At 43.7% G+C, this 24108-nt stretch overlaps 1 protein-coding gene across 1 annotated transcript in view; it reads right to left on the bottom strand.

Annotated features, from left to right (window-relative positions):
- Positions 1 to 24108, bottom strand: part of reck (reversion-inducing-cysteine-rich protein with kazal motifs) — a 101361-nt gene that overhangs the window by 53502 nt on the left and 23751 nt on the right. Inside the window, exons 2-10 of the mRNA XM_085417964.1 lie at positions 13812 to 13870; positions 12303 to 12377; positions 8502 to 8538; positions 6784 to 6869; positions 6661 to 6708; positions 6118 to 6151; positions 4105 to 4302; positions 2546 to 2804; positions 2272 to 2445 (exon numbers count right to left, since the gene is read on the bottom strand). Of these exons, the coding sequence (XP_085274090.1) occupies positions 2272 to 2445; positions 2546 to 2804; positions 4105 to 4302; positions 6118 to 6151; positions 6661 to 6708; positions 6784 to 6869; positions 8502 to 8538; positions 12303 to 12377; positions 13812 to 13870 (970 nt within the window). The remainder of the gene's footprint in view (positions 1 to 2271; positions 2446 to 2545; positions 2805 to 4104; positions 4303 to 6117; positions 6152 to 6660; positions 6709 to 6783; positions 6870 to 8501; positions 8539 to 12302; positions 12378 to 13811; positions 13871 to 24108) is intronic.

Here is a 24108-nt window from a genome sequence, read left to right on the forward strand (position 1 = left end):
GCGGTCCCCAACCTTTTTTGCGCCACGGACCGGTTTATGCCCGACAATATTCTCACGGACCGGCCTTTAAGGTGTCGCGGATAAATACAACAAAATAAAACCGGTACTGGTACCAAAAAAAGAAGATTTATTCATAACACACGTGAAAAGACCCAGGAAAACCGAGTTAACGATCAAAACGATAACAAAATAACGCTGAAAACCGATAAAACCCTGAAAACCAAACATTTCACACCTGAGCCTCAACTCTCGCGGCCCGGTACCAAACGACTCACGGACCGGTACCGGTCCGAGGCCCGGGGGTTGAGGACCGCTGCTGTAGCATATCAACTTCATTCAGAAAAAGAAAGTTAACTGCACAGAATCTCCTCTTATCTGCAGATGATGTGGTTCTGTTGGCTTCATCGGGTGGGGGCCTCCAACCCACACTGCAGCAGACCCCACCCTAGTGTGAAGACAAGAGTCTGAGGCCATGGTCCTCAGCTGGAGAAGGGCAAAGTGCCTACTTCAGCTCAGGCACAGATTTATAGCTGCTTTGAGATTATTATGTTATTCCTGATTGAATAAAAAAATCAGGTTGTAACCAAATATAAAACTAAGGTATGATTATCATCGCTTTTGTCCTTGTTTAATATTTATTCTATTTTTTTTTATCTTTATTTTGAACATGTTGAAAAAGTACAACAAAATAGAATTAAAAGAGACAAATGAACAAAGCAAAACAAAAGGAAAACGAGCAAACACAACTATTTAAATCCAGGTTGAAGACTCACCTGTTCTCATGCTTTTTATTGTTTTTGTTTTTTAATGTCTCTGTGAAGCACTTTGAATCACCTTGTTGTTGAATTGTGCTATATCGTTAGCTTCATAGCATAATTGCCTAAGTCATTGACTTAGGCAATTATGCTATGAAGCTAACGATATGAATAAACCTGCCATGTACCAGTATTTCCTGTAATACTGTGTCCCATCCCACAGATACACCTTTACACTACACTGTACCCTATGAGGACATCCAGATCACACAAGCTGTGATCAACAAGCTGCAGAAGTGTACTTTTAAATCAATGAACAGTTTGTCTCTGTTCATGATCAGCTCTTTCTAGATGACTCCCTTTAAGTCAGTGTGTTGATGTTTATTTAGTCCATAGTGAAAACCTATTTCTGGTATTTCAGGTGGAGTCACAGAACTTTTGACTTACTTGTTAATCACACTTCAAAACATAGTGACTAAAAAAAGGAACAACAGATCAAAGTCAGAAAATGGCATTACAATGCATGAAACAAGTTTCTAGTTTTCACCTCCTAGGACCTGGCGTCCACAAATGTGGACATCACATTTTGGGTTGTCTAGACCAAAATACTACATTTTGCTCTACAAGGGCCTGATATCCACTTACGAGGACGTTATTCTGCTACTTCTCTATCAAAATTTAAAACGAATGTCCTCATATGTGGATGTCAGGCCCTTGTAGAGCAAAATCAGGTAAAAAGATAATTCTTTGTTTTTAATAATGGAGTGGATTTATATAGCGCTTTTCAAGGCACCCAAAGCGCTTTACAATGCCACTATTCATTCACTCTCACATTCACACACTGGTGGAGGCCAGCTACGGTTGTAGCCACAGCTGCCCTGGGGCAGACTGACAGAAGCCAGGCTGCCATATCGCGCCATCGGCCCCTCTGGCCAACACCAGTAGGTGGCAAGGTAAAGTGTCTTGCCCAAGAACACAATGACCAGGACAGAGAGCCCGGGGATCGAACCGGTGACCTACTGGTTACAGATACGCTTCCCAACCCCCTGAGCCACGGTCACCCTCATTCATCATGTCCCAATCAGCCCAAATAGCAAAGAGAAAATAAAAATGCATGACATGAAAGAGTTCGGATCTTAGGAGGTTAATGTTGATGGTGTGCAAGCTTCAGATCTGGGGATCCACACGTTTATCTACAATGTCACACCTGAACAGACACAGGTGATTATGAGAAGTGGTCAGTGGGAACAGTACAAAATCAGATATGCATTAAAAGTTTAATAACGATACTAAGGCGAAGAGTACGAATTATTCACCTGCGCCTAAGAACATCATGCCAAATAAGATTTTATTTCCTCACTTTGATTTTGTCTATGGCACAAAATCATAGCTTGTGTTGGCACAGTACAAATTCAGGCTCCTGTGAGGAACTTCCTACATATGTAGATAACGTGTCACTGACATGCAGTGACCATAACACAGCTATTTTAAAGTGGGTGAGCAGTAGAAGACTGACCTGTTATTGAAGTTGGTGCAGTAAGTGAGGTCCTTGCAGCCCAGCTGGCAGGGCTCTCTGACGTCAGCCAGGCAGTTGATGAGCTCTGTTTCCACTGGGTTGTACTCACAGAGCTGGTCAAAGTCTTGCCATGTCTGGCTGCCCCAGTTGGAGCTGATCTCCAGACACATGTCCCTGGAACACATTTATAATCAACCTGTAGTTCACCTCTGCTCGCTGTAAATGACACCCAAACACCGTCTTTCACTGATGTCAAGAACTAAAAGTGGCATACCTGCAGAGTGAGGTGTTGGCTTTGGAGCAGCAGTGCAGCTTGGCACAGTCCATCTTGGCAGGAAGGTTATCCTCTTCAGTTATGGAAGGAGTCTGGACACTGCTCAGAAAGCACTGCCACATAGGCTCCTGAGGGAGCGGCTGGGAGCCGCACTCTTTGATCAAACCCTCCATAATCTCATGCTCTGTGCTCATAGTGCGAAGGATTTGTCGGCAAGCCATCTGGCAGTGGGTAGCTGCCCTGTCGCAGCAGTACAGACCTGCATGTGAGACAACGTTACTGAGTTTATACATCGCCCACTGAAATTCCCACGCTCACTACATCAGTCACGAAACTGCACACACAGAGTTTCCACAGATATTTGTATGTCTGTTTAACGAAGTAAAACACTAAACATATATAGTCAAATGTGCAGGATGTCACTCTGTGTGTGAGGCTGGCTTTATGGAAGATGTTTAGTGCAGACGTCCCACAGTGGGTTGGTTAATACACTCATGTTAACTAACTAGTGACAGAACAACAGAACCAAAGACAAGAACCAGTCGTGGGGATCCCGTCTGCACCAGGCCTGGCTGCAGCACTGAGCTGCACAGCAGGGCTCCGTGGGGTAAACACATCCATGTGCTCGGTGTTCAGGACGGTCACGTGGTGCAACAAAAGGTTTATTCAACAAACCTTCAAGCAAGGGTGCGTAGACCTGGGATATAGAGTACGCTTGGGGAGTGTGATGGTGTGTACAGTGTCTATTTAACTGTCTCCACGTTGGGTGAGTGCTGAGTAATTGCATATGCAAAGCACACTGTGCACTGTCGATCTTACGTGCTGCACAATAATATTCAATATTTAGTATTTACTGTTATCTTCACATAGATCATCGCGATGATGTCGTTTATTATATTGCTGTCTTTTTTTGCTTGTTTTCTCTTTTTTCTTTCTCAACAGGTGATCCAGGTGATTCATAGATGTATTTTTTGTCGGTTTGTTTTGTTTGTTTTTGTTTTTTGCCCTTTATCCCCATCCCTCTATTTTTCTTTCCCTCTTTCTTTCCCCCAGTCATGTCTGTCCCGTGCGTAGAAAGTGAAAATAAAATAAAGTAAACAATAAAAGGGGAATCAAATAGACCAATACGGCAAGGCCGGGATGGTCTATTTGGTAAGGTAAATCCGTTGGGCATCTTTGCCTTTAGACAATAATTCTGATGGCAAAGAGCCAAACAGGACAGGAGGGGAAAAAAAACCTTTCATCTGAGTTTTTAAAGTTATGGATAAAGATCATTTTTGCCAACTTGCCGACTCTTCAGCATGAATTCATAACTGCTTTTACACTTGGAAATTATTAAAAACAAATGTTTCTGTATTACCTCTGGAGTGAATGGTAGCTCAGTCAGTGGTAAACATGGATGAGCTGTACTCAACTTCCTGTCTTAGTGATCGTTTTATATGCACCATATGACATCTGCAGAGTCTCATGGAGTTTGTTTCTAATCCAGCACTTTACTCTCTTCATAGCAAACACTGAGCTGCACTTCCTTTTGTTGTGTGTGAAGCAGATGGACTTACTGTCCACAGGGCTGTGTATGGGGTAGGACTTTGTGAAGTTGTTGACACAGTGAATCAGCTGAGCACTGTGAGTCTGACAGTAGTCTTTGACAGCGCTGATCTGGGACACGGTGGGGGTCGAGTCAGTCCTGAAGATGGCCTGGCAGTACTCTCTGCAGGTGGTGTGACGACCTGCATAGCTGCAGCATGTAGAGCCCACTGCAGGGACACACACACATGCACACACAGGTTAAACAGTAAGAACAGCTGGCTGAGGTTAGGAGTATCAAAGTATGCAGTGACTGTGCCAAGTGGGCCTGAGGTTTTCAAGCTCTGCCAAAATCCCAGTTGGTTACAGTCAGGGAAACAATACCATGACTTGCAAAGAAATGAAGAGTTTATCATTGTGATGGTGCTTTCTTTGTTATTTGTCACACTGTCTCAGATTCACAGATAAACTGGAACAGTGAGGACTCCATCCAGGACAATTCATCCAAGAGCACAGAAGCACAGAGAGAAACAAGAAATGCAGATCTTACTCGCCTCAGGTCAGAGTTCATTATTCAGCATTAAGGAAGGCGCGGGGCAAAACTGGCATCAAGGAGTTCCAAGGAAAAAGCCCCTGCTTACCAAAAAGTCCACACAGGCTCATCTCACATTTGACAAAAAACATTGTGACGAGCCCCAAAACCTTTGATAAAATCTTCTGTGTGTTGTAAAGTCCCGATCCATCGGCATGAAACTAACACAGCATTTCATAAACGCAAAGCACCAACAGACAAACATGGTGGGAGTGTAATGGTCTGGGGCTCTGCTTTGATGGAACCATATACCCTGAACCCACACCTGAAGCTCAAGCACCCTCAGGTTATGCAGCATGGTCCACCAACCAAGCAACCAAGCAAGCAACCAACCAACCAACCAAGCAACCAAGCAACCAACCAACCAAGCAACCAACCAACCAAGCAACCAGCCAACCAAGCAACCAAGCAACCAAGCAACCAGCCAACCAACCAACCAAGCAAGCAACCAACCAACCAACCAAGCAACCAACCAACCAACCAAGCAACCAGCCAACCAACCAACCAAGCAACCAAGCAACCAACCAACCAACCAAACAAACAAACAGGTTTTGAAGAGGCTTAGTGACAGACTGGACTCAAACCCTACACAGCAAAATCTCCAGTGTTAAATTAATACTAGAGAGTGTCTGTATGTGTCCACTCCTCTGAGTGTTAAATATAACAGTGTTATATGTTTAAAAGTAACCTAGTCAGTTTTGAAGATTAACAATGGCTAACACTGAGCAGTGCTGATTTTCTAACACTGGAATATTTCTAACATTTTGAGTTATTTTCCAGTGTTAGAAAATCAGCACTTATATTTAACACTCAGAGGATTGGACACATACAGACACTCTCTAGTATTAATTTAACACTGGAGTTTTTGCTGTGTATCGACACACTGTGGCATGCTCTTGGAAATCCTCCACTGTGACTGAATGAAAACAATTCCGCAAAGAAAAGCAGCCTTCAGAGCAACATGAACGACTCACTGCTGGTTATTACAAACGCTCGATTGCATTTCTCCTCATTAGGTTCAAGGAGCAGCCACTCTTTAACGGTGAAAGGAAGGTTTGTTTTCACAATAGACCATTGTTTAATGAGTGTTTTGCATTAACTTGGATTATCTTTGTCTAATATTAACATTTGTTTAACCCTGTGAAAAATGCAAGTGTGACAAATAAAACTAAGAATAAAACTGGCACTGTACAGCAAAAAACGAATACCACTCAAACTATTCTGTAAAGAATCACAACAAACAGATATAACAACAACAACAACAACAACAACAACAACAGCAGCAACAACAACAATAATAATAATAATAATAATAATGATATATCCTCTAAACAAGAAGTTATGAGGTAGGCAAATTACAATGCTCTGCTATTTGTTTATTTATAGTACGTATGACAAACCAAGGATGGAGACAAAAACACTAAATGTGGCAGGAAGTGAGTGAATGACTTACTTTCATTTTTGGTGATGCAGCTGTAGAGCGAGTTCTAGAATGAGAACAAGAAGCTGTGGTGACTCTGCTCACACAGACCACACTACTGCAGCAGAAACATGTTACTGGATTCAAGTCTCTGAACCACTGAATGACCTTTGACCCTTGACTAAAAAAACCTATATTTGTGCTTTAGTGATTGATCACATTTCATTCAAACATTGGAACAGACGTGAGGAAACTGTGATTCTGACCAAGAAAACACTTGAAGGAATAATAATAACAACAACAGTGTGGAAACATTAGTAACTTCCATGTAAGCGTGCACATTTTCATCGACACATTGATACTCTTGTAAATCTGTAAAGGGAGCAGTCGAAGGAGGAAGAGACAGAAACAAGCACGAGGACATTTACAGTCTGACAGCTAGCTTCAATAAGCGATGTAAGCATAACAGCAACAATCCATCTGTGAGCGACACAGAAACACAGAGCTAAGAACTTCATCTGTCTGACAGTGTGCCACTGCAAAATAATCTCACCTCTCTGAAGCTGTTGGACTTACCTCTGTGGTTTTCTTGCATACTTTTGTTATATCATTTTTTGAAGATGCCTACATGGGGAAAAGAAATCAGATCAGTGTTGGGGACAGCAGCTCGCACCCCAGGATGGACTCACAGCATCTCACCTGTTTGCATTCCTTGCGACACTCGGTCGTGATGGCCAGTTCACAGCAGCCCAGCCCCACCCAGCCTTCTGATTTCCTCGATACTCCTGCAAGCAAATCATACACCAGAGAATCAGCTCTTTGCCACGTGGATTTCTTTCTATGGCTATTAACTATCACACTTTGTGACACTGATTTATTTACTGTTACTGTGAATTATGAAAACAGATTCACATTTACTTATTCTGAGATTTTCATATTCAAACGAGAGCAGCGATAACACCATGGAGGTGGTTTTATGGTGAAGCAGAGCGAGCGAGTTCACTGCCTGCAGTAAGCTCTGCTGTCACATGTCTGAAAACAAAGGTGTTCACTGTAGTCACTGTCTGTGCTTCTCATGCTGTATATTCTGATCTTTGCAGAGTGAACTTCACTATCTCCACGTGTCCGGGGTGGGTGGAAAGTCCTCTCCCCCATCTGTCCAGCCACCATCGTGCACGTGTACAGACACACCTGCAGGACCAGCTTAAGAGTAAATCCATGAATGTTGCTGGAAATCAGTGAACATCAATGATGGACGATGTCTCACTCTGAGAGGACTGGAGGAAGGTTTTTTTGATTCCTTCATCCATCCATCCTCTTCTGCTGATGTTTGTCAGGGTCATCGGTGAGCTGAAGCCTGTCCCAGCTAACATAGAGCGAGAGGCAGGGTGGAGGACACGTCTCCAGCCTGACGCAGGGCTAGCACCCAGAGACAGACAACCATTCACACTCACATTCACACCTATGGGCATGTAGAACCACCAGTGACTCTAACCCCACTAACTGCATGTCTTTGGACTGTGGGAGGAAGTCACCCAGAGACAACCCACACAAACACAGGGAGAGCATGCAAACTCCACACAGAAAGACCCCGGCCTGATTCAAACCCAACACGCTCTCGCTGTGAGGCAGCAGCGGTCTCGCCACTGTGCTGCATAGCCCGAAGTAGACACCGCCCTCAACAGTGTCACATCAGAAAACACCCAGAGGGACATTTTAGACACCTGTGATTCCACAACAACCAAATGTTTTCAGTTGGTGCTAAGCTGCCGACTGCTACAAAGCCATGCTGTTAAGAACATGACGTACACAACCTGACACTGCTATCATCTCTCATCAATGTTCCTCTATAAACAGTATGTACTGTACATTTACATGTGCTGTCCCCGTGTCTGCCCGGCCACGTGTGCTTCTGTTTACTTTCTCCTCTCACCTCCCCGCCAGGGCGGAGCTCATTGCGGGCTCCCGCCCTTGGTTCACATACCTTCTCTTTATCAGGCTGCAATTATGTGTTGGACATTTAAGGCCGGGACACAGACGGTCTCATTGCTGGATGATTGTGCGAGACACGTTAGTGAATCTCTAGCTCTGTGAATCTCCTGTGTGTTTTTGCCTCTGAGTAACCGGCGTTTCCCCGTGTATAGTTTTCCTGGACCCGTCATCTACGGAGAGCAAGTGTGAATGAGATTCCCTTCCCGGATTTTTCCCTTGGACCCTGCAATTGCCCCACTGTATCTGCACTTGGTGATTGTGTAAATAAATGTCATTCCTTGTATTGGACTCTGATCTGCGCTTGAGTGTGACATGTGCTGCACCAACAGATGCCGGTGCAACAGTTTGCAGACAGATTTTATTTTGGTTGGTGGTTAAATACAACAGCAGATCAGCATCAGGATGTCGTGGTTTCACCTGCTTACCTGGAAGTGTAGAATTGATGCACATCCAAAGTTCATTCTGTAAGACATAAAAATGGTTAATGTCAGAGGTTATTAACAAAAAACCTTAATAACAGCTTTTATAATTCAGGTAGCATAATTATCAGATATGTAGCTCTGTTTTTCTCACACACCGTGGGTTTGTTAAAAAAGCAATTTTGCAATTCCACTTCAATGTCTGGGAGAAGAAGCACGAACTTTGGTAACTTTATAATTCCATGTGAATATATTAGTCTGCAGGTCTTTTATGAAAGTAAATGGGTGAAATTAGCAGGTGATAAGAATAATGTTTCTGGCTTGTTCCACCAACCATAGAAGAGGGCGTTACACTTTGGCTGAAGAGAGAAGGAAGCTGGTTGGATGTAAGAAAATGTTGCTTTAACAAAAAACTGAACGAGTTATTATGTGGCCACTCTATAATATTCTTCATATTTATAATAGAGTGATTTGTATATATTAGTGCTATTTGTTAAATGTGTGAACTCTGTAACAGATTGGATTATTTAACTAGCTGAGTCTGTTGCTGTAGCCCACATCATTTCCTCAGGGATTAATAAAGTTTTGTGATTGTGTTAATGTTTCAAAGAAACAATTAACCAATGATTTATTTTCAGAGACAGCTGTAAAGCAAACGTACAGATCAGCAGCTCTGATTGGCTGCTCTGCTGACCACATGTCTACTCGACTCCAGATGTGCAGCAAGCCCAGGTGTGACCCGTGATGCAGCACACTGTGCACGGCTCCTTCGCTGGTTGTTGGATCAACAGTTTCAGTGAGCCGGTGCTCACACAGCAGTTATCTGCTGCACTATATTAGTTATGCAGAAATCCCATGACTTTACAAAATAACTGAATAAACTGAGCCAGTTCAGTTTTACAAAGAACAGACTCTACATTCTTCATTTCAAACTGAAACAGACGAGTGTTGAAAATATGAATGTGAGGAAACTCCCACTGGAACCAGAGCCCTCTGCGTCCTCTGCGTCCTACAGCTGAGGGACGCAGACACATGTTGTCGAGCTGGTACAGGACAGTAAGACGTACACTTGTTGACATGTCAGCTGTGTTCTCTTCACAGCTTTCAGAAAGCACTTCTTCAAACTCACCGGGCTCAAAGTTTGGCTTTGAAAACTCGGGTTCTTTCACTTCCATAAGGTAACCAGCTTTCACTGCTGAGTAAAAAGAGACTGTTGTTTCCTCAAACCTACCAGCCCCTCATTTATCTTCTCTGTAGTCAGCTGTGCTTACCCGTTCTTGTACTGTTCACCAGGATCGTCTCACAGTGCTGATGAATATTTTATTCCTTGAGCACTGAAACGTGAACACACCAAACACACAGGTGGATAAACAGGAGCTGCTCTGCTCTTCTTGAACTACTCGACACTCTGTGTCCACTTTTCTCCTTTTTGATAACGTTTCCATGAACAGCAGCAGTCTTTTTTTATTTTTTCATTTTATTTTAAATTGTACAGCGAATACATTTTTGTCACTACAAGGGAACGCTGCCTCCTCCCACCCAGCAGCCACTGTGATCTGTTTTTACACTGAAGCTCTGTTTCACAGAGAGGAACAGCAGCAATTATCCATCACAGCTTGTTAATCAACCACAGACCCAGAGAGAGTTTCAGGTCTTTGGAAAGCACACAGGGAAGTTCATTATACAACAGTCAACAGTCACAAAGACTTAGAAAGGAGACTGAATATGAAAACAGGTCCACTGAAAGTATCCATGTTTCTCTTCTGGACATACGCAGTCATCGTTTTGTCACATGACTCACACTGGAGTGGATCTCACCTGGATGCACACACACGCACACAGACAACCCACCTTAGAAATGTCTCAGATAAGCACCTAGAGGAGCCTGGTCTGACAGACACATGGGCAATATACAGACAAACGTCCCCAAGGACACTTTTTTTGATCGTACTCTGATCTGTTTCTTCACCAATCAGTCTGACGTACACAGATACCAGCAGTAGCTCCTGCAGCTCTGGCATTATCAAAGGCATCAGTGCAGAATGACAGGAACTCTACCACACATCACCTGTCCCCTGGTATCCTTTGGGATGGTGTGAAAGCATACATGAGACGGTGAATAATCTAATTTAGTTGTGCAAAAGAAAAAAGAAGCAAAGCTAAGGACAGTAAGGTTACTAGAACAACATCAAAGATCATAATCTCCATAATCTATTCTGCACTCAGAGATTTCCACAGTTTATTAACTGACAGGGCAGAGGGCAGCTCTAGACTCAGTGGTCAGAGGGACGGCGAGAATGCCAGCTGGTCAAGCTGTTTGTTTGAGCCCAGCAATCACCTAACAGAGTTATTTTAATGAGTAACGATCCAGAGGATTCACACAGCAACACAAGGATAAGGGTAGGTTAACATGTGTATGAGATGATGAGGACAGCGTTGGGCGTTAGCTGAAACCTCTCAGGGAGACCAAGACGAGGAAAGTCAAATTACATGTGAAACACCATCAAACTGAACCTGCCTCCCAGTGTCACAACATGTCAGTGAAATCACCACACATATGGTGACGATACTGAAATACTACTATTTTTCACAGATGCATCTATGGTATGAGTTTCAAAGTCCTTCATCATCTTGTTCTTGAGTCGCATTAACCTGGCTGTCCACGCTGCCCCGCCCACCAGCCCTCCCAGCTGTTTACAGCTCAGGAGTACGGACCCCCTCACAAAGTCTGCAAATCCATTTTGTTTTTAGCAAACAGATCCAGCAGAAGAAACTTTTGTAGCAACAGCGTCGGTTGCAGAGCATAAAAATAAACCTTTGCCAGTGAGTAGTTCATGGTTTGTTTTAGTCCTCAAAGTTTTATTCCTTCACAAGTTGTCGAAATACAAGAATGCTAGAGAACATGGGCACATGGAGACAGTCTACATCAGAGCCTGTTGTTACTGGAGCCTGTTTGCATTATAATGACCTGCGTAGGCCTAAATTTAACGTACATGTGTACTAGTTGTTTGTTTTTCTTACTGTAATTAACAACAGCTCCTTGTGTTGCAGCTGAACATCATCTATTTGTTTGAGCTAAATTGCACAGCTGTTGGTAGAAAAATGAACTGAAAACAATGCAAATGTTGTAAATCAGGGGTGCCCAATCCCGGTCCTCGAGAGCTACCGTCCTGCAGCTTTTAGATGCATCCTTGTTCCCACACACCCGAATCAAATGAATGGCTTGTTATCAGGCCTTTGCCAAACACGATGGCATGCTGAAGAGGTAATCAAACCATTTGATTCAGCTGTGTTGGAGTAGGGATGCATCTAAAAGCTGCAGGATAGTAGCTCTCGAGGACTGGGACTGGGCAGCCCTGTTGTAAATGATCCAAAAAACTAACCACACCGATCAGTACTATTTGGGGACTGGGCTCATGTGCAGTAGCTCTGGCCCTAGATCTTCTAAGTACGCTCCTGCATCCTGTAAATTCTGTTGTACTGGCTTCTCATTAACTTCAGGGCCAACTGTACCTGAGCGAACCCTGCCCTCACACTCCAACATGCATCCACACAAACTCATGTCCACGTGTCAGTTATATTGCAGAGATGCTGATATGAGTCTTCTGCAGAAATTGTGCATATTAGAGCCAAAATATATACGAGTTACTCTGTGAGGCTAATAAACATTTTTATTCACAACATTTTCTAAGTGTTATATATTCAAACCTTATGACACAACACAATACAATCATGAGACAAGGCTTCCAATAGAAGCCATCTTGTTGGTTAGTGTACGTGTAGCTGCTGTATGTGAAATGGACTCACCATAGACTCTGGACAGTAACCAGGTAACCTCTGCAGGAGATGCTTCAGACGTGACTCACTCTTTATAGTGGTGAGCTGCAGGAAAAAGCAAAAATCATGACTTTATATAACACAATCTACACCGTCAATCTGGATCAGCTGGACCAGGTGACCCTGAATCCTCCCTTAGTTATGCTGCAATAGGTGTAGGCTGCTGGGGATTCCCATGATGCACTGGGTGTTTCTTCTTCACTCACTATGTATTAACAGACCTCTCTGCATTGAATCATATCTGTTATTAACCTCTGTCTCTCTTCCACAGCATGTCTTTATCCTGTCTTCCTTCTCTCACCCCAACCAATCACAGCAGATGGCCCCGCCCCTCCCTGAGCCTGGTTCTGCTGGAGGTTTCTTCCTGTTAAAAGGGAGTTTTTCCTTCCCACTGTCGCCAAAGTGCTGCTCATAGGGGGTCATATGATTGTTGGGTTTTGCTCTGTATGTATTATTGTAGGGTCGACCTTACAATACAAAGCACATTGAGGAGACTGTTGTTGTGTTTTGGTGCTGTATAAATAAAATTGAATCAAAGCTGGTACATGGTTTGTTCTGCCTCAAACCAGTCTGGGTGGGACGAGGCTCACCACTAGGTGATGTCAGCAGAGCGTCTCTGTCAGAGCAGTGCTTGGTTTTTTGGAGATACTGTGACTGAAAGTCAATAGTTAAATTTATATTTTCTGAAATCTTTGAATGTAAAAAAGTTTTACTTAAAAACAAAAACTAATACTAACCCTTCCAAAGACTACTTCCCCTTTTTGTGCATCTTACAACACTTGATTTTCAGCATTTTCTGAGCTTTTTCTTTACTGGTTTTCAACTTTCACTTGCTGGTCAATAAGATCACAGTAAGGTCTACTCGGCATCTCTCTTGAAACCATCACCCCTTCTCACCCCTCACCCACAATTTCCCAAGCACCTCCTTAAAGTGCAGCAATAAAACTGTAACACTCAGCTGCTTTTTGCTCTGATGCAAAAGCCTCTCTCACATTTCCTTTAGTCCTCTTTCACTGACATGAGGATGGAGAGCGAGCGTCACCTTCTGTCAGTTAAAAAAAGTTGAGACTGAAGTTGATAGCTTCAAAGACAATCTGATTTGATGTGAGTAAGGCTTGTTGTGGGATCAACATGGTGTTCCACTGGTAGTGCGTTAGATGACCTTAGGGAGCAAATGAAAGCCCGTCTAACTGCAGAGAGCATCTCTTGCCAAATGGAGGCAGTGTCCAAAGTGTGTGGTCCAACTGGTGCTGTCTGGGAGGGGCATGATAATCCTTTACCTGGTCTGGGTCATTCATAAGCCAATCAGCATTTGACCTACGCCCAGCTGAGCTACATGCTGTTGGGGTTTTGGAGGACTGCAGGTAGCACATTTACTTGGTTGAAAACCTCTCATTGGAGGCTCTCTGAGGGCAAATACATAAATGGACACAGCCATGAAACAAGCATCTATGTGTTTGTGAATGTGTATGTTCATACCTGGCCACAAGCTTCTCTGCAAGGTGAGAATTCGGCAGCATGGTGGCAACAGGAGGGATCTGCAGACAGAAGCATCAAGTTAGAGTCAGTTAGAGCATCGCCATCAGTGTTTGGTTCACCCAGAGCTACGGCTCTCACATGATGTCAAATCACACTGCTGTGGCTGGAGGCAAATCCAGGGATTTGATGGCATTATTTTTCCAACTGTACTGGGGTAATGCCAGTTGAGCCAAGTTAGTCAGCATAGTTACTGGATGTCAGGATTTATGAGAGTGTGATATATTAAAGCCCTCGAATGACACTGAGCAGCTTAATAACAGGGAGAACAGATGATTACACAAACCACCAACCTAAGAAGATAAACTGACAGCACTTGTGAGAGTTACCTGCCTGATAGCTTGAACTGGGATGCCAACAGCACCTAGCCCCAGTGAGGTCTTTGTCAGTACAGTTTGCTTAATGCTACGATGGTACCAAGCAAGTTAAAGAAGCACGTGGACTGTTAAAACAACCAAACGCAAAAGCAAAGAGAACAAACTCAAAAAAACAAAACTGACCTACTTTGACAAAGAGTCCTGAATGTGAACAAAGGGAAGCTCTACTATTTGTTGGATTACATGAAAGTGGTTGACAGCGGTCTATGTTAGTACAATAGATTCAACTGGATCCACATGAGACGATGATGTCTTCTGACACGTCCTTTCCAATCTCAGAGTGACTTTGTTGCACTAACCTTCATGCTATGCAAATACATTAAACTGGTTGGTTGAGATGAAGCAGACGCCACTATGCACTGATGTGAGTATTTAAGTGTGCTTCGGAACTTTTGCTTGGAACTGGTTTCCAGTTGCATCCAACCCTTACATCGCTAAGCCCATCAACGCATCAGGTTCAGTGGAATAAAGCGCGTGGCCACTGTGCTCTCGAGAATAACAGAGTGACCGATCACCCTTTCCCATCTGACGTATGAGTCTGGGTTTGGCAGTTGCTAGGAGGACAGTAATTTATGTTTCAGTATCTTGTCCAAAAATACTTTTGCCTGAAAGAGTTGGGATTACATGAGTTAGTGCAGTGTGTTTGTGCAGGTGCTCAGTTCAGATGAGATCTGACGTACATGAAGGCCACAGCATATTATTCAAATCATTTCATTTCTTTTACAGACTTCAAAGTGCAAAAATGACACTAAAAGTGAGAAAATTATTTCCAGTGCTGTGTAAAAACAAACCCATCTTGTCTACACACATGGCTGAAAGCTTTCATGTGTATCACTCAGCTAAATACTAGAATAAGTACTTGCCTCACAGCTGAACTATAGTAACCGGGGGGTACTGACACTGCATTCATCACAGCCTGTGTGTGACGCTACACACTGCATGTGTTTAAAACACGATGAGAAGTACATTCTGTTGTATCCATGGCCTTGTTTGGTCTTTCAATCCATGTACACCCCTGCACCAGCCAGTAGCTTCCTTTTGTTGCGCCCTCCTTAATGACCACTGTTGGCAGGCATGATGAGATGTGAAAGAAAGTGAGTGTGCTGACAGACGTGAAACAAATGATCTGTAGCTTTGTGTGTGCGGGTCTTTTACACTTGTGTCTAAAGAGGAGCTGTGCTGTGAGTGTGTGATGTGGAGAGCCTGCTGAGTAAAGTTCAAACCTGCGCTGTAGCCTAAAAATTGCAACCTTCATGGTAAAGTGATCTCCAAAGGCCTGAGCATTTCAGAGGTTACTGTGTCTGATGTGGGCGTGTCTGATCATTACTGTGTTTTCTTTGAAAGTAAAATCTCAGCCCACACAAATATATCAACAGCAGTGATCACAAAACGGTGTATAACTGAACACAGTAGTGCAATTTTTAACCAGGTCTTCCCATTAACACCTGACCTGCCCAGAGGGTCAGTCAATGAGCTCGTCAATAGCTTCAATGCTAACATGTTAAATGTAATGGACACTATTGCTCCCATTAAGGTGAAGGTTATCTCTGGAAGGAAAAAGTCTCCATGGAGAAACTCCACACTGGTGAAAAATGAAAAAAGAGAGTGTAGGAAAGCTGAGCGCAGATGGAGAAAAACAAACCTCCAGGTTCATTATGACATTTATAAAGAGAAACTTCACAATTATAATTTACAACTGAGGAATGCAAGGAGGTCCTACTTCTCTGACATCATCACTAAAAACAGCCATAATGCTCGGGTCTTATTTTCTACAGTTGACAGGCTAACAAACCCTCCTGTGTCAGTGGCAGCTGAACTTCATTCGACCATGGCCTGCAATGACTTTGCCAAATTCTTCACTGAAAAAATCCAAAAGATTAGACAAGCAGTTGGTACATCAACAGCAGATCCAGGATATGTACTGTGTCCACCGAAAAACTGTTTAAACACCATGAAACAGTTTGACCCTATTAACAGCAAAGACCTGGAGGACATCTTAGGTCAACTGAACTCCTCCTCCTGCTGTTTAGATGTCCTGCCAACAAGTTTTTTCAAAAAGGTCTCAAAGACTTTAGAGTCAGACCTGTTACAGATCGTCAACTTTTCTTTAATGTCAGGTGTGTTTCCAGAATCACTAAAAACTGCTGTAATCAAATCTATACTGAAAAAGGACAATCTTGACAAGACACAAATGAACAACTACAGGCCGATCTCAAATCTCCCGTTTTTAAGTAAGATCATTGAAAAAGCAGTTTCTCAACAGCTCAGTTACTTCTTAAAACAGAATAACTGCTACGATGCCTTCCAGTCAGGTTTTAGACAGAACCACAGCACTGAAACCGCTCTGACCAAAGTGTTCAATGACATATGTCTGAATACAGACAGTGGAAAAATGTCAGTCCTAGTTTTACTGGATCTCAGTGCAGCATTTGATACAGTTGACCACAACATATTACTCAAACGACTGGAGAACTGGACAGGTCTTTCAGGAACTGTACTAAACTGGTTCAAAACATACTTAGAAAACAGGAAATACTTTGTATCAATAGGTAACTTCACATCTGAGCAGACAAGTATCACATGTGGAGTTCCCCAAGGTTCCATCTTGGGACCCCCTCTGTTTAACATCTACATGCTCCCACTGGCACAGATTATAAACAACAACAAAATAAACTATCACAGCTATGCAGATGACACACAAATATATATCACAATGTCACCAGGAGACCGAGGCCCTGTACAGGCTCTTGGTAAATGCATTGAGGAAATCAATGACTGGTTGTGCCACAATTTTCTCCAGCTAAACAAAAACAAAACTGAGGTAATAGTCTTTGGCGCCAAAGAAAAACGATTACAGGTCACCAGAGAACTTCAATCTATACACCTAAAAACCACAAACCAGGCGAGAAATTTGGGTGTAGTGATGGATGCAGACCTAAACTTAGAAAAACACATTAAGACAATAACAAAGTCAGCTTACTATCACCTCAAGAATATATCAAGGATAAAAGATCTGATGTCTCAACAGGACCTGGAAAAACTAGTCCATGCATTCATCTTTAGCAGGCTTGACTACTGTAACAGCATCTTTACAAGTCTACCTAAAACATCAGTCAGACAACTACAGCTCATTCAGAACTCTGCTGCTCGAGTCCTCACTAAGACCAAAAAAGTGGACCACATCAGTCCAGCTCTGAGGTCTTTACACTGGCTGCCTGTCCGTCAGAGGATAGACTTTAAAGTTCTGATGCTGGTCTATAAAGCTCTGAATGGTTTAGGACCAAAATACATCAGTGACCTCCTGACCCAGTATGAACCTTCCAGATCCCTCAGGTCATCTGGATCCGGTCTTTTATCAGTTCCCAGAGTCAGAACCAGACATGGAGAAGCTGCATTCAGCTTTTATGCTCCTTATATCTGGAACAAACTCCCAGAAAGCCTCAGATCAGCTGAAACACTCAGTTTATTTAAATCCAGGTTGAAGACTCACCTGTTCTCAGCTGCATTTGAATAAAGCACCAAATCCACACTTTAAGCTTAAATTTCAAAACTTACATTTAACTACTGATTTTATCTACTGTTCTGATTTTATCTGTTTTGATTTTATATACTGTTTTGTTTGTTTGTTAATTAGTTTTTGTTTGCTTGTTTTAATCAATTTTAAATCATGCTTTTTATTTGTTTTTGTTTCTAATGTCTCTGTAAAGCACTTTGAATCACCTTGTTGTTGAATTGTGCTATACAAATAAACTTGCCTTGCCTAAAGTGTGATTTATGTGGCTGTCCTGAAATGATGATGATGATGATGAAGTGTCCTTTAGGTTTACTGGACAGTAACTGTTTCTCTCTTTGAATGTGTACATTTGATGTTATACGTCCTCTCAGTATTTCTAAAGCTGCGTCCACAGTTTGGCCTAATGACCTCAGAACAAATAAACTCTTGTTCACACACACACACAGATTTTGCAAACAATGGCAGGTGATGTAATAACTGGAGGGACTGGGAAGGGCTGATGGCTGGCTGTTAAGCGGTGGCCCAATTTGAGCTTCGCATCCACACAGGAACCAGAGTCCTCCACAGAGCCACACTGTTCACTTCAATAGCAGTTGGAATAAAATACACTGTAGCACAGCGGTCCCCAACCTTTTTTGCGCCACGGACCGGTTTATGCCCGACAATATTCTCACGGACCGGCCTTTAAGGTGTCGCGGATAAATACAACAAAATAAAACCGGTACTGGTACCAAAAAAAGAAGATTTATTCATAACACACGTGAAAAGACCCAGGAAAACCGAGTTAACGATCAAAACGATAACAAAATAACGCTGAAAACCGATAAAACCCTGAAAACCAAACATTTCACACCTGAGCCTCAACTCTCGCGGCCCGGTACCAAACGACTCACGGACCGGTACCGGTCCGAGGCCCGGGGGTTGAGGACCGCTGCTGTAGCATATCAACTTTATTCAGAAAAAGAAAGTTAACTGCACAGAATCTCCTCTTATCTGCAGATGATGTGGTTCTGTTGGCTTCATCGGGTGGGGGCCTCCAACCCACACTGCAGCAGACCCCACCCTAGTGTGAAGACAAGAGTCTGAGGCCATGGTCCTCAGCTGGAGAAGGGCAAAGTGCCTACTTCAGCTCAGGCACAGATTTATAGCTGCTTTGAGATTATTATGTTATTCCTGATTGAATAAAAAAATCAGGTTGTAACCAAATATAAAACTAAGGTATGATTATCATCGCTTTTGTCCTTGTTTAATATTTATTCTATATTTGTTATAGTCTTTACTCAAAATAGTTGCCATTTAAAATAAACTGTGTAAAAAGGATTTTCAGCCAATAATGTATCTTCTTCCCATGAAGTTTCCTTATTTATTTTATGATTATTATTTTAAACACACTGCTATTGTTTCCATACATACGTAACTACTAAAGATGACCTTTACTGCACGTCTCCCTCTTTCTCTCTCCTCTTTGCTGTCTCTATCCAATAAAGGAAAAATACTAAATATAATATTTACAAAAACAGAGAGAATGACTGTTCTGCTGTGTGAAATCATTAGGACTGTAATATGGCTAAAACACAATTCTCCCTCACACCAACTAAGATCACAGTATCGCACACAAGCTCTGTAAATATGAATTACAAAAAATAAAAACAAAAACCTTCATTAAAACTAACAATAAAGCCTGAAACTGGTTTTTGAAACCTGAACTCTCCAAGTAAATGGACTGGTTCTTATATGGTGCTTTTCTCAAAGTGCTTTACACAACTTGCACATTCACCCATTCACACCAGCAATCCAGGCATGCAGACTGGGATCAAACCACCAGCCTTCAAGTTAGTAGGTGACCTGCTCTAGCAAGTACTGAAGCAAGTGCTGCAGCCAAATAATACGTAAATGCCACAGATATGGGACAGAGGAGCACGAGGTGTGAGATCTGCATGAAGACCAAGCTGTGCGTGTCTGTGTATGTGTGTGTGTGTTATTGCAACCCTTTTGATTTAAAATTACAAAAGTGTGTTTGTCCAAATACTTTTACATCTGACTACTTCAGGCATCTAAATTCTTTAAGTTTGAGTTTTAGTCGACTAACTGTGATACGATTATAATCTAAAGTTCGTATAATTGAAATATGAAGCGTAAAAGTTTGTTTTTACCACAGAAAGTTGTCCTATATGGCTTACAAAGTGTCTTATTATGGTGTCTCAGTGTGGGGAAAGAGTCACAACTCACAGTCATTTCTATCCAGCAGGTTTTCTGTGCACAGCCTGTGATCAGCTGGATTTAACCCCAGTCAATTCAACTTAGAAATACCTACTTGGGTAATAGTTACAACAAATGTATACGTTATTAATAAAAATGATGATTCAATCTTCCTCCCAACCACAAAGTGGTAGCGAGATCTTTTCCATCCATTTTAACGAGGTAATTGCAGGCTAGCCAACACGTTACCAGGCTAACAGCTGACTGAGGAATCAGCTGACTGAACCTGCTACCAGGGTAACCAGATAAAATGGGGCCGAAGAGGACACCGACAGCTGAGGAAGTCGAGGACATTAAAAAGTCCCTTGACTTCATAATGGAGGAAATTTCTACTATCAGGTTGCAGCAGAAAAATATCATTGAAATTGTGGAGGAGGTAAAGCTCCTCCGCATCCAAAATGCCGAAAAAGATAAAAAGATTGCATACCTGGAAAGTAAGGTCGCTGACCTGGAACAATACTCCAGGATAAACGACGTCATCATCACTGGGCTCCATATTAAACCCCGGTCATACGCTCAGGCAGTGACCACTGACAGCAATGAGGAACCTGGAGAGCTTGACATTAGCTCCACGGAACAACAGGTGGCTGCTTTCCTGCGGTCCAAAGGGATTGCCCTGGACTGTAACTCTGTCGAAGCATGCCACCCTCTTCCCAGGAGGAACGGCAACATACCGGCTATTATATTAAGATTTGTAAATCGAAAGCACAAGATTACGCTGCTGAAACAAGGAAGAAAATTAAAAGGATCTAATGTCTTTATCAATGAACATCTAACCAAACACAACGCTGAAATAGCCAAAAAAGCGCGACACCTTAAGAAGCTGGGAAAAATCCAAAGCACTTGGACGACGAACTGCAAAATATTCATTAAACTAAACGGATCACCAGAGGAAGCCAAAGTTCTGACCATTAAAAATATGGCGGATCTCGAAAAATATCAGTGAACAACACGATCTGGACGGCAAACAAGGTAACAGACAACCACACACTCACTTATGACACACACTGGAAGGAAGAACTCAGATACATCTGGAAGAATCAGCTGCATCAGTCGACACACGACTTGGAATATGAAATAGATCCAGACAACAACTTTTTCTCATCTAACAATAACAATTGCTGCTACTATACAAATAAAGACTACAATCAGAGGATTAAAACTGAGAATAAATTATCAATTATCCACTTTAACTGTAGAAGTCTCTATGCTAATTTTAGTCATATCAAAGAATATCTTAACCAGTTTTCACATCCATTTAGTGTCATTGCCTTATCAGAAACTTGGATCAATATGGAAAAAGGAACAGACTTTGAACTGGAGGGTTATGAATTCACATTTATAACTAGGCGAAACAAAGGAGGAGGAGGAGTGGCCTTGTATGTGGACAAATCCTTGAAATTTAATGTGGTGGAAAAGATGACGATGGTGATTGATAATGTACTAGAATGTATTACAGTTGAAATTTGTAAAGAAAAAAGTAAAAATGTAATCATTAGCTGTATATACAGAGCTCCAGGTAGTAGTGTTGAGACATTTAAAGACTGGATAGAAGAAACATTTATTGAAATAGCTCGCAAAAAAGTTTTCATTTGTGGAGACTTCAATATTGATTTGCTAAACCCAAATAAACATAAAACCACTGAGGAATTTATAAACACAATGCACTGTATGAATCTATTCCCTAAAATTACTAGACCTACCAGGATTACATCACATTGTGCAACTCTCATAGACAACATTTTTACAAATGACATTGAAAATAAGACTGTAAGTGGACTCCTGATTAACGACATAAGTGACCATCTGCCAATTTTTACAATCTATGATAGGAATTACAAGATCAATTAAAGCTGCAAGCAGCCTTATGAGGGCCCGAGCACCCCCGGCGCGTCGAGCCACGCCCAACACCTAAAACCAGCACCTCCGATCTGATGTCACATTGATGGAATTCATGCATTTAACCATCCATCCATCCATCCATCCATCCTCATCCGCTTTGTCCGGGGCCGGGTCGCGGGGGCAGCAGCCTAAGCAAAGAGGCCCAGACCTCCCTCTCCCCAGCCACCTCCTCCAGCTTATCCGGGGGAATACCAAGGCGTTCCCAGGCCAGCCGAGAGATATAATCTCTCCAGCGTGTCCTGGGTCTGCCCCGGGGCCTCCTCCCGGTGGGACATGCCTGGAACACCTCACCCAGGAGGCGCCCAGGGGGCATCCTTGTCAGATGCCCGAACCACCTCAGCTGGCTCCTTTCGATGTGGAGCAGCAGCTGCTCTACTCTGAGCCCCTCCCGGATGGCCGAACTTCTCACCCTATCTCTAAGGGAGAGGCCAGCCACCCTTCGGAGGAAGCTCATTTCTGCCGCTTGTATCCGCGATCTCGTTCTTTCGGTCACTACCCACAGCTCGTGGCCATAGGTGAGGGTAGGGACGTAGACCGACCGGTAAATTGAGAGCTTTGCTTTTACACTCAGCTCCCTCTTCACCACGACGGACCGGTGCAGCGTCCGCATTACTGCAGCTGCAGCCCCAATCCGTCTGTCGATCTCCGGCTCCCTTCTCCCATCACTCGCGAACAAGACCCCGAGATACTTGAACTCCTCCACTTGGGGCAGGAACTCATCCCCGACCCGGAGTGGGCACTCCACCCTTTTCCGGCTGAGAACCATGGCCTCAGATTTGGAGGTGCTGATCCTCATTCCCGCTGCTTCACACTCGGCTGCGAACCGTTCCAGTGCGAGCTGGAGGCCCTCACCCGATGAAGCCAACAGAACCACATCATCTGCAAAAATCAGAGATGAGATTCTGAGGCCACCAAAGCGAAAGCCCTCCGCCACTTGGCTGCGCCTAGAAATCCTGTCCATAAAAATTATGAACATAACCGGTGACAAAGGGCAGCCCTGGCGGAGCCCATCACCCACCGGGAACGAGTCCGACTTATTGCCGGCAATGCGAACCAAGCTCTTGCAACGGTTGTATAGGGATCGAATGGCCCGTAGCAATGGGCCAGACACCCCATATTCCCGCAACACCTCCCACAGGACACCCCGAGGGACACGGTCGAATGCCTTCTCCAAGTCCACAAAACACATGTAGACTGGTTGGGCAAACTCCCATGCACCCTCAAGTATCCTGGAGAGGATAAAGAGCTGGTCCAGTGTTCCGCGACCAGGACGGAAACCGCATTGTTCCTCCTGTATCCGAGGTTCGACTAACGGACGAACTCTCCTTTCCAGCACCCTGGCATAGACTTTCCCAGGGAGGCTGAGGAGTGTGATCCCCCTGTAGTTGGAACACACCCTCCGGTCCCCTTTCTTAAAGATGGGGACCACCACCCCGGTCTGCCAGTCCACAGGTACTGCCCCTGATCTCCACGCAACATTGCAGAGGCGTGTCAACCAGGACAGCCCTACAACGTCCAGAACCTTCAGGAACTCGGGGCGGACCTCATCAACACCAGGGGCTCTGCCACCAAGGAGTTGTTTAACTGCCTCAGTGACCTCGCCCCCGGAAATTGGCGGGTCATTCCCCTCATCCCCAGACTCTGCTTCCTCCTCGGAAGACGTGTCAGTGGGATTAAGGAGGTCCTCGAAGTATTCCTTCCACTGCCTGACAATTTTCTCAGTCGACGTCAGCAGCGCTCCGCCAGCACTATACACAGTGCAGGTAGAGCACCGCTTTCCCCTCCTGAGACGTCTGACGGTTTGCCAGAATCTCTTCGAGGCAGTCCGAAAGTCTTTTTCCATGGCCTCTCCGAACTCCTCCCACACCCGAGTTTTTGCTTCAGCCACTGCCCGAGCCGCATTCCGCTTGGCCTGTCGATACCTGTCGGCTGCCTCCGGAGTCCCACAGGCTAACCAAGCCCGATAGGACTCCTTCTTCAGCCTAGTGGCTCCCTTCACCTCTGGTGTCCACCATTTGGTTCGGGGATTACCACCACGGCAGGCACCAACCACCTTGCGGCCGCAGCTCAATGCAGCAGCTTCGGCAATGGAGACGCTGAACATGGTCCATTCGGACTCAATGTACCCAGTCTCCCTCGGAATGCTGTTGAAGCTCTGCCGGAGGTGTGCGTTGAAGATCTCGCGGAC

The sequence above is a fragment of the Rhamphochromis longiceps genome, linkage group LG9, assembly GCF_057381845.1.
Source record: "Rhamphochromis longiceps isolate RC_006_pf linkage group LG9, R_longiceps_female_GT1.1, whole genome shotgun sequence".
NCBI classification, from domain to species: Eukaryota; Metazoa; Chordata; class Actinopteri; order Cichliformes; family Cichlidae; genus Rhamphochromis; species Rhamphochromis longiceps.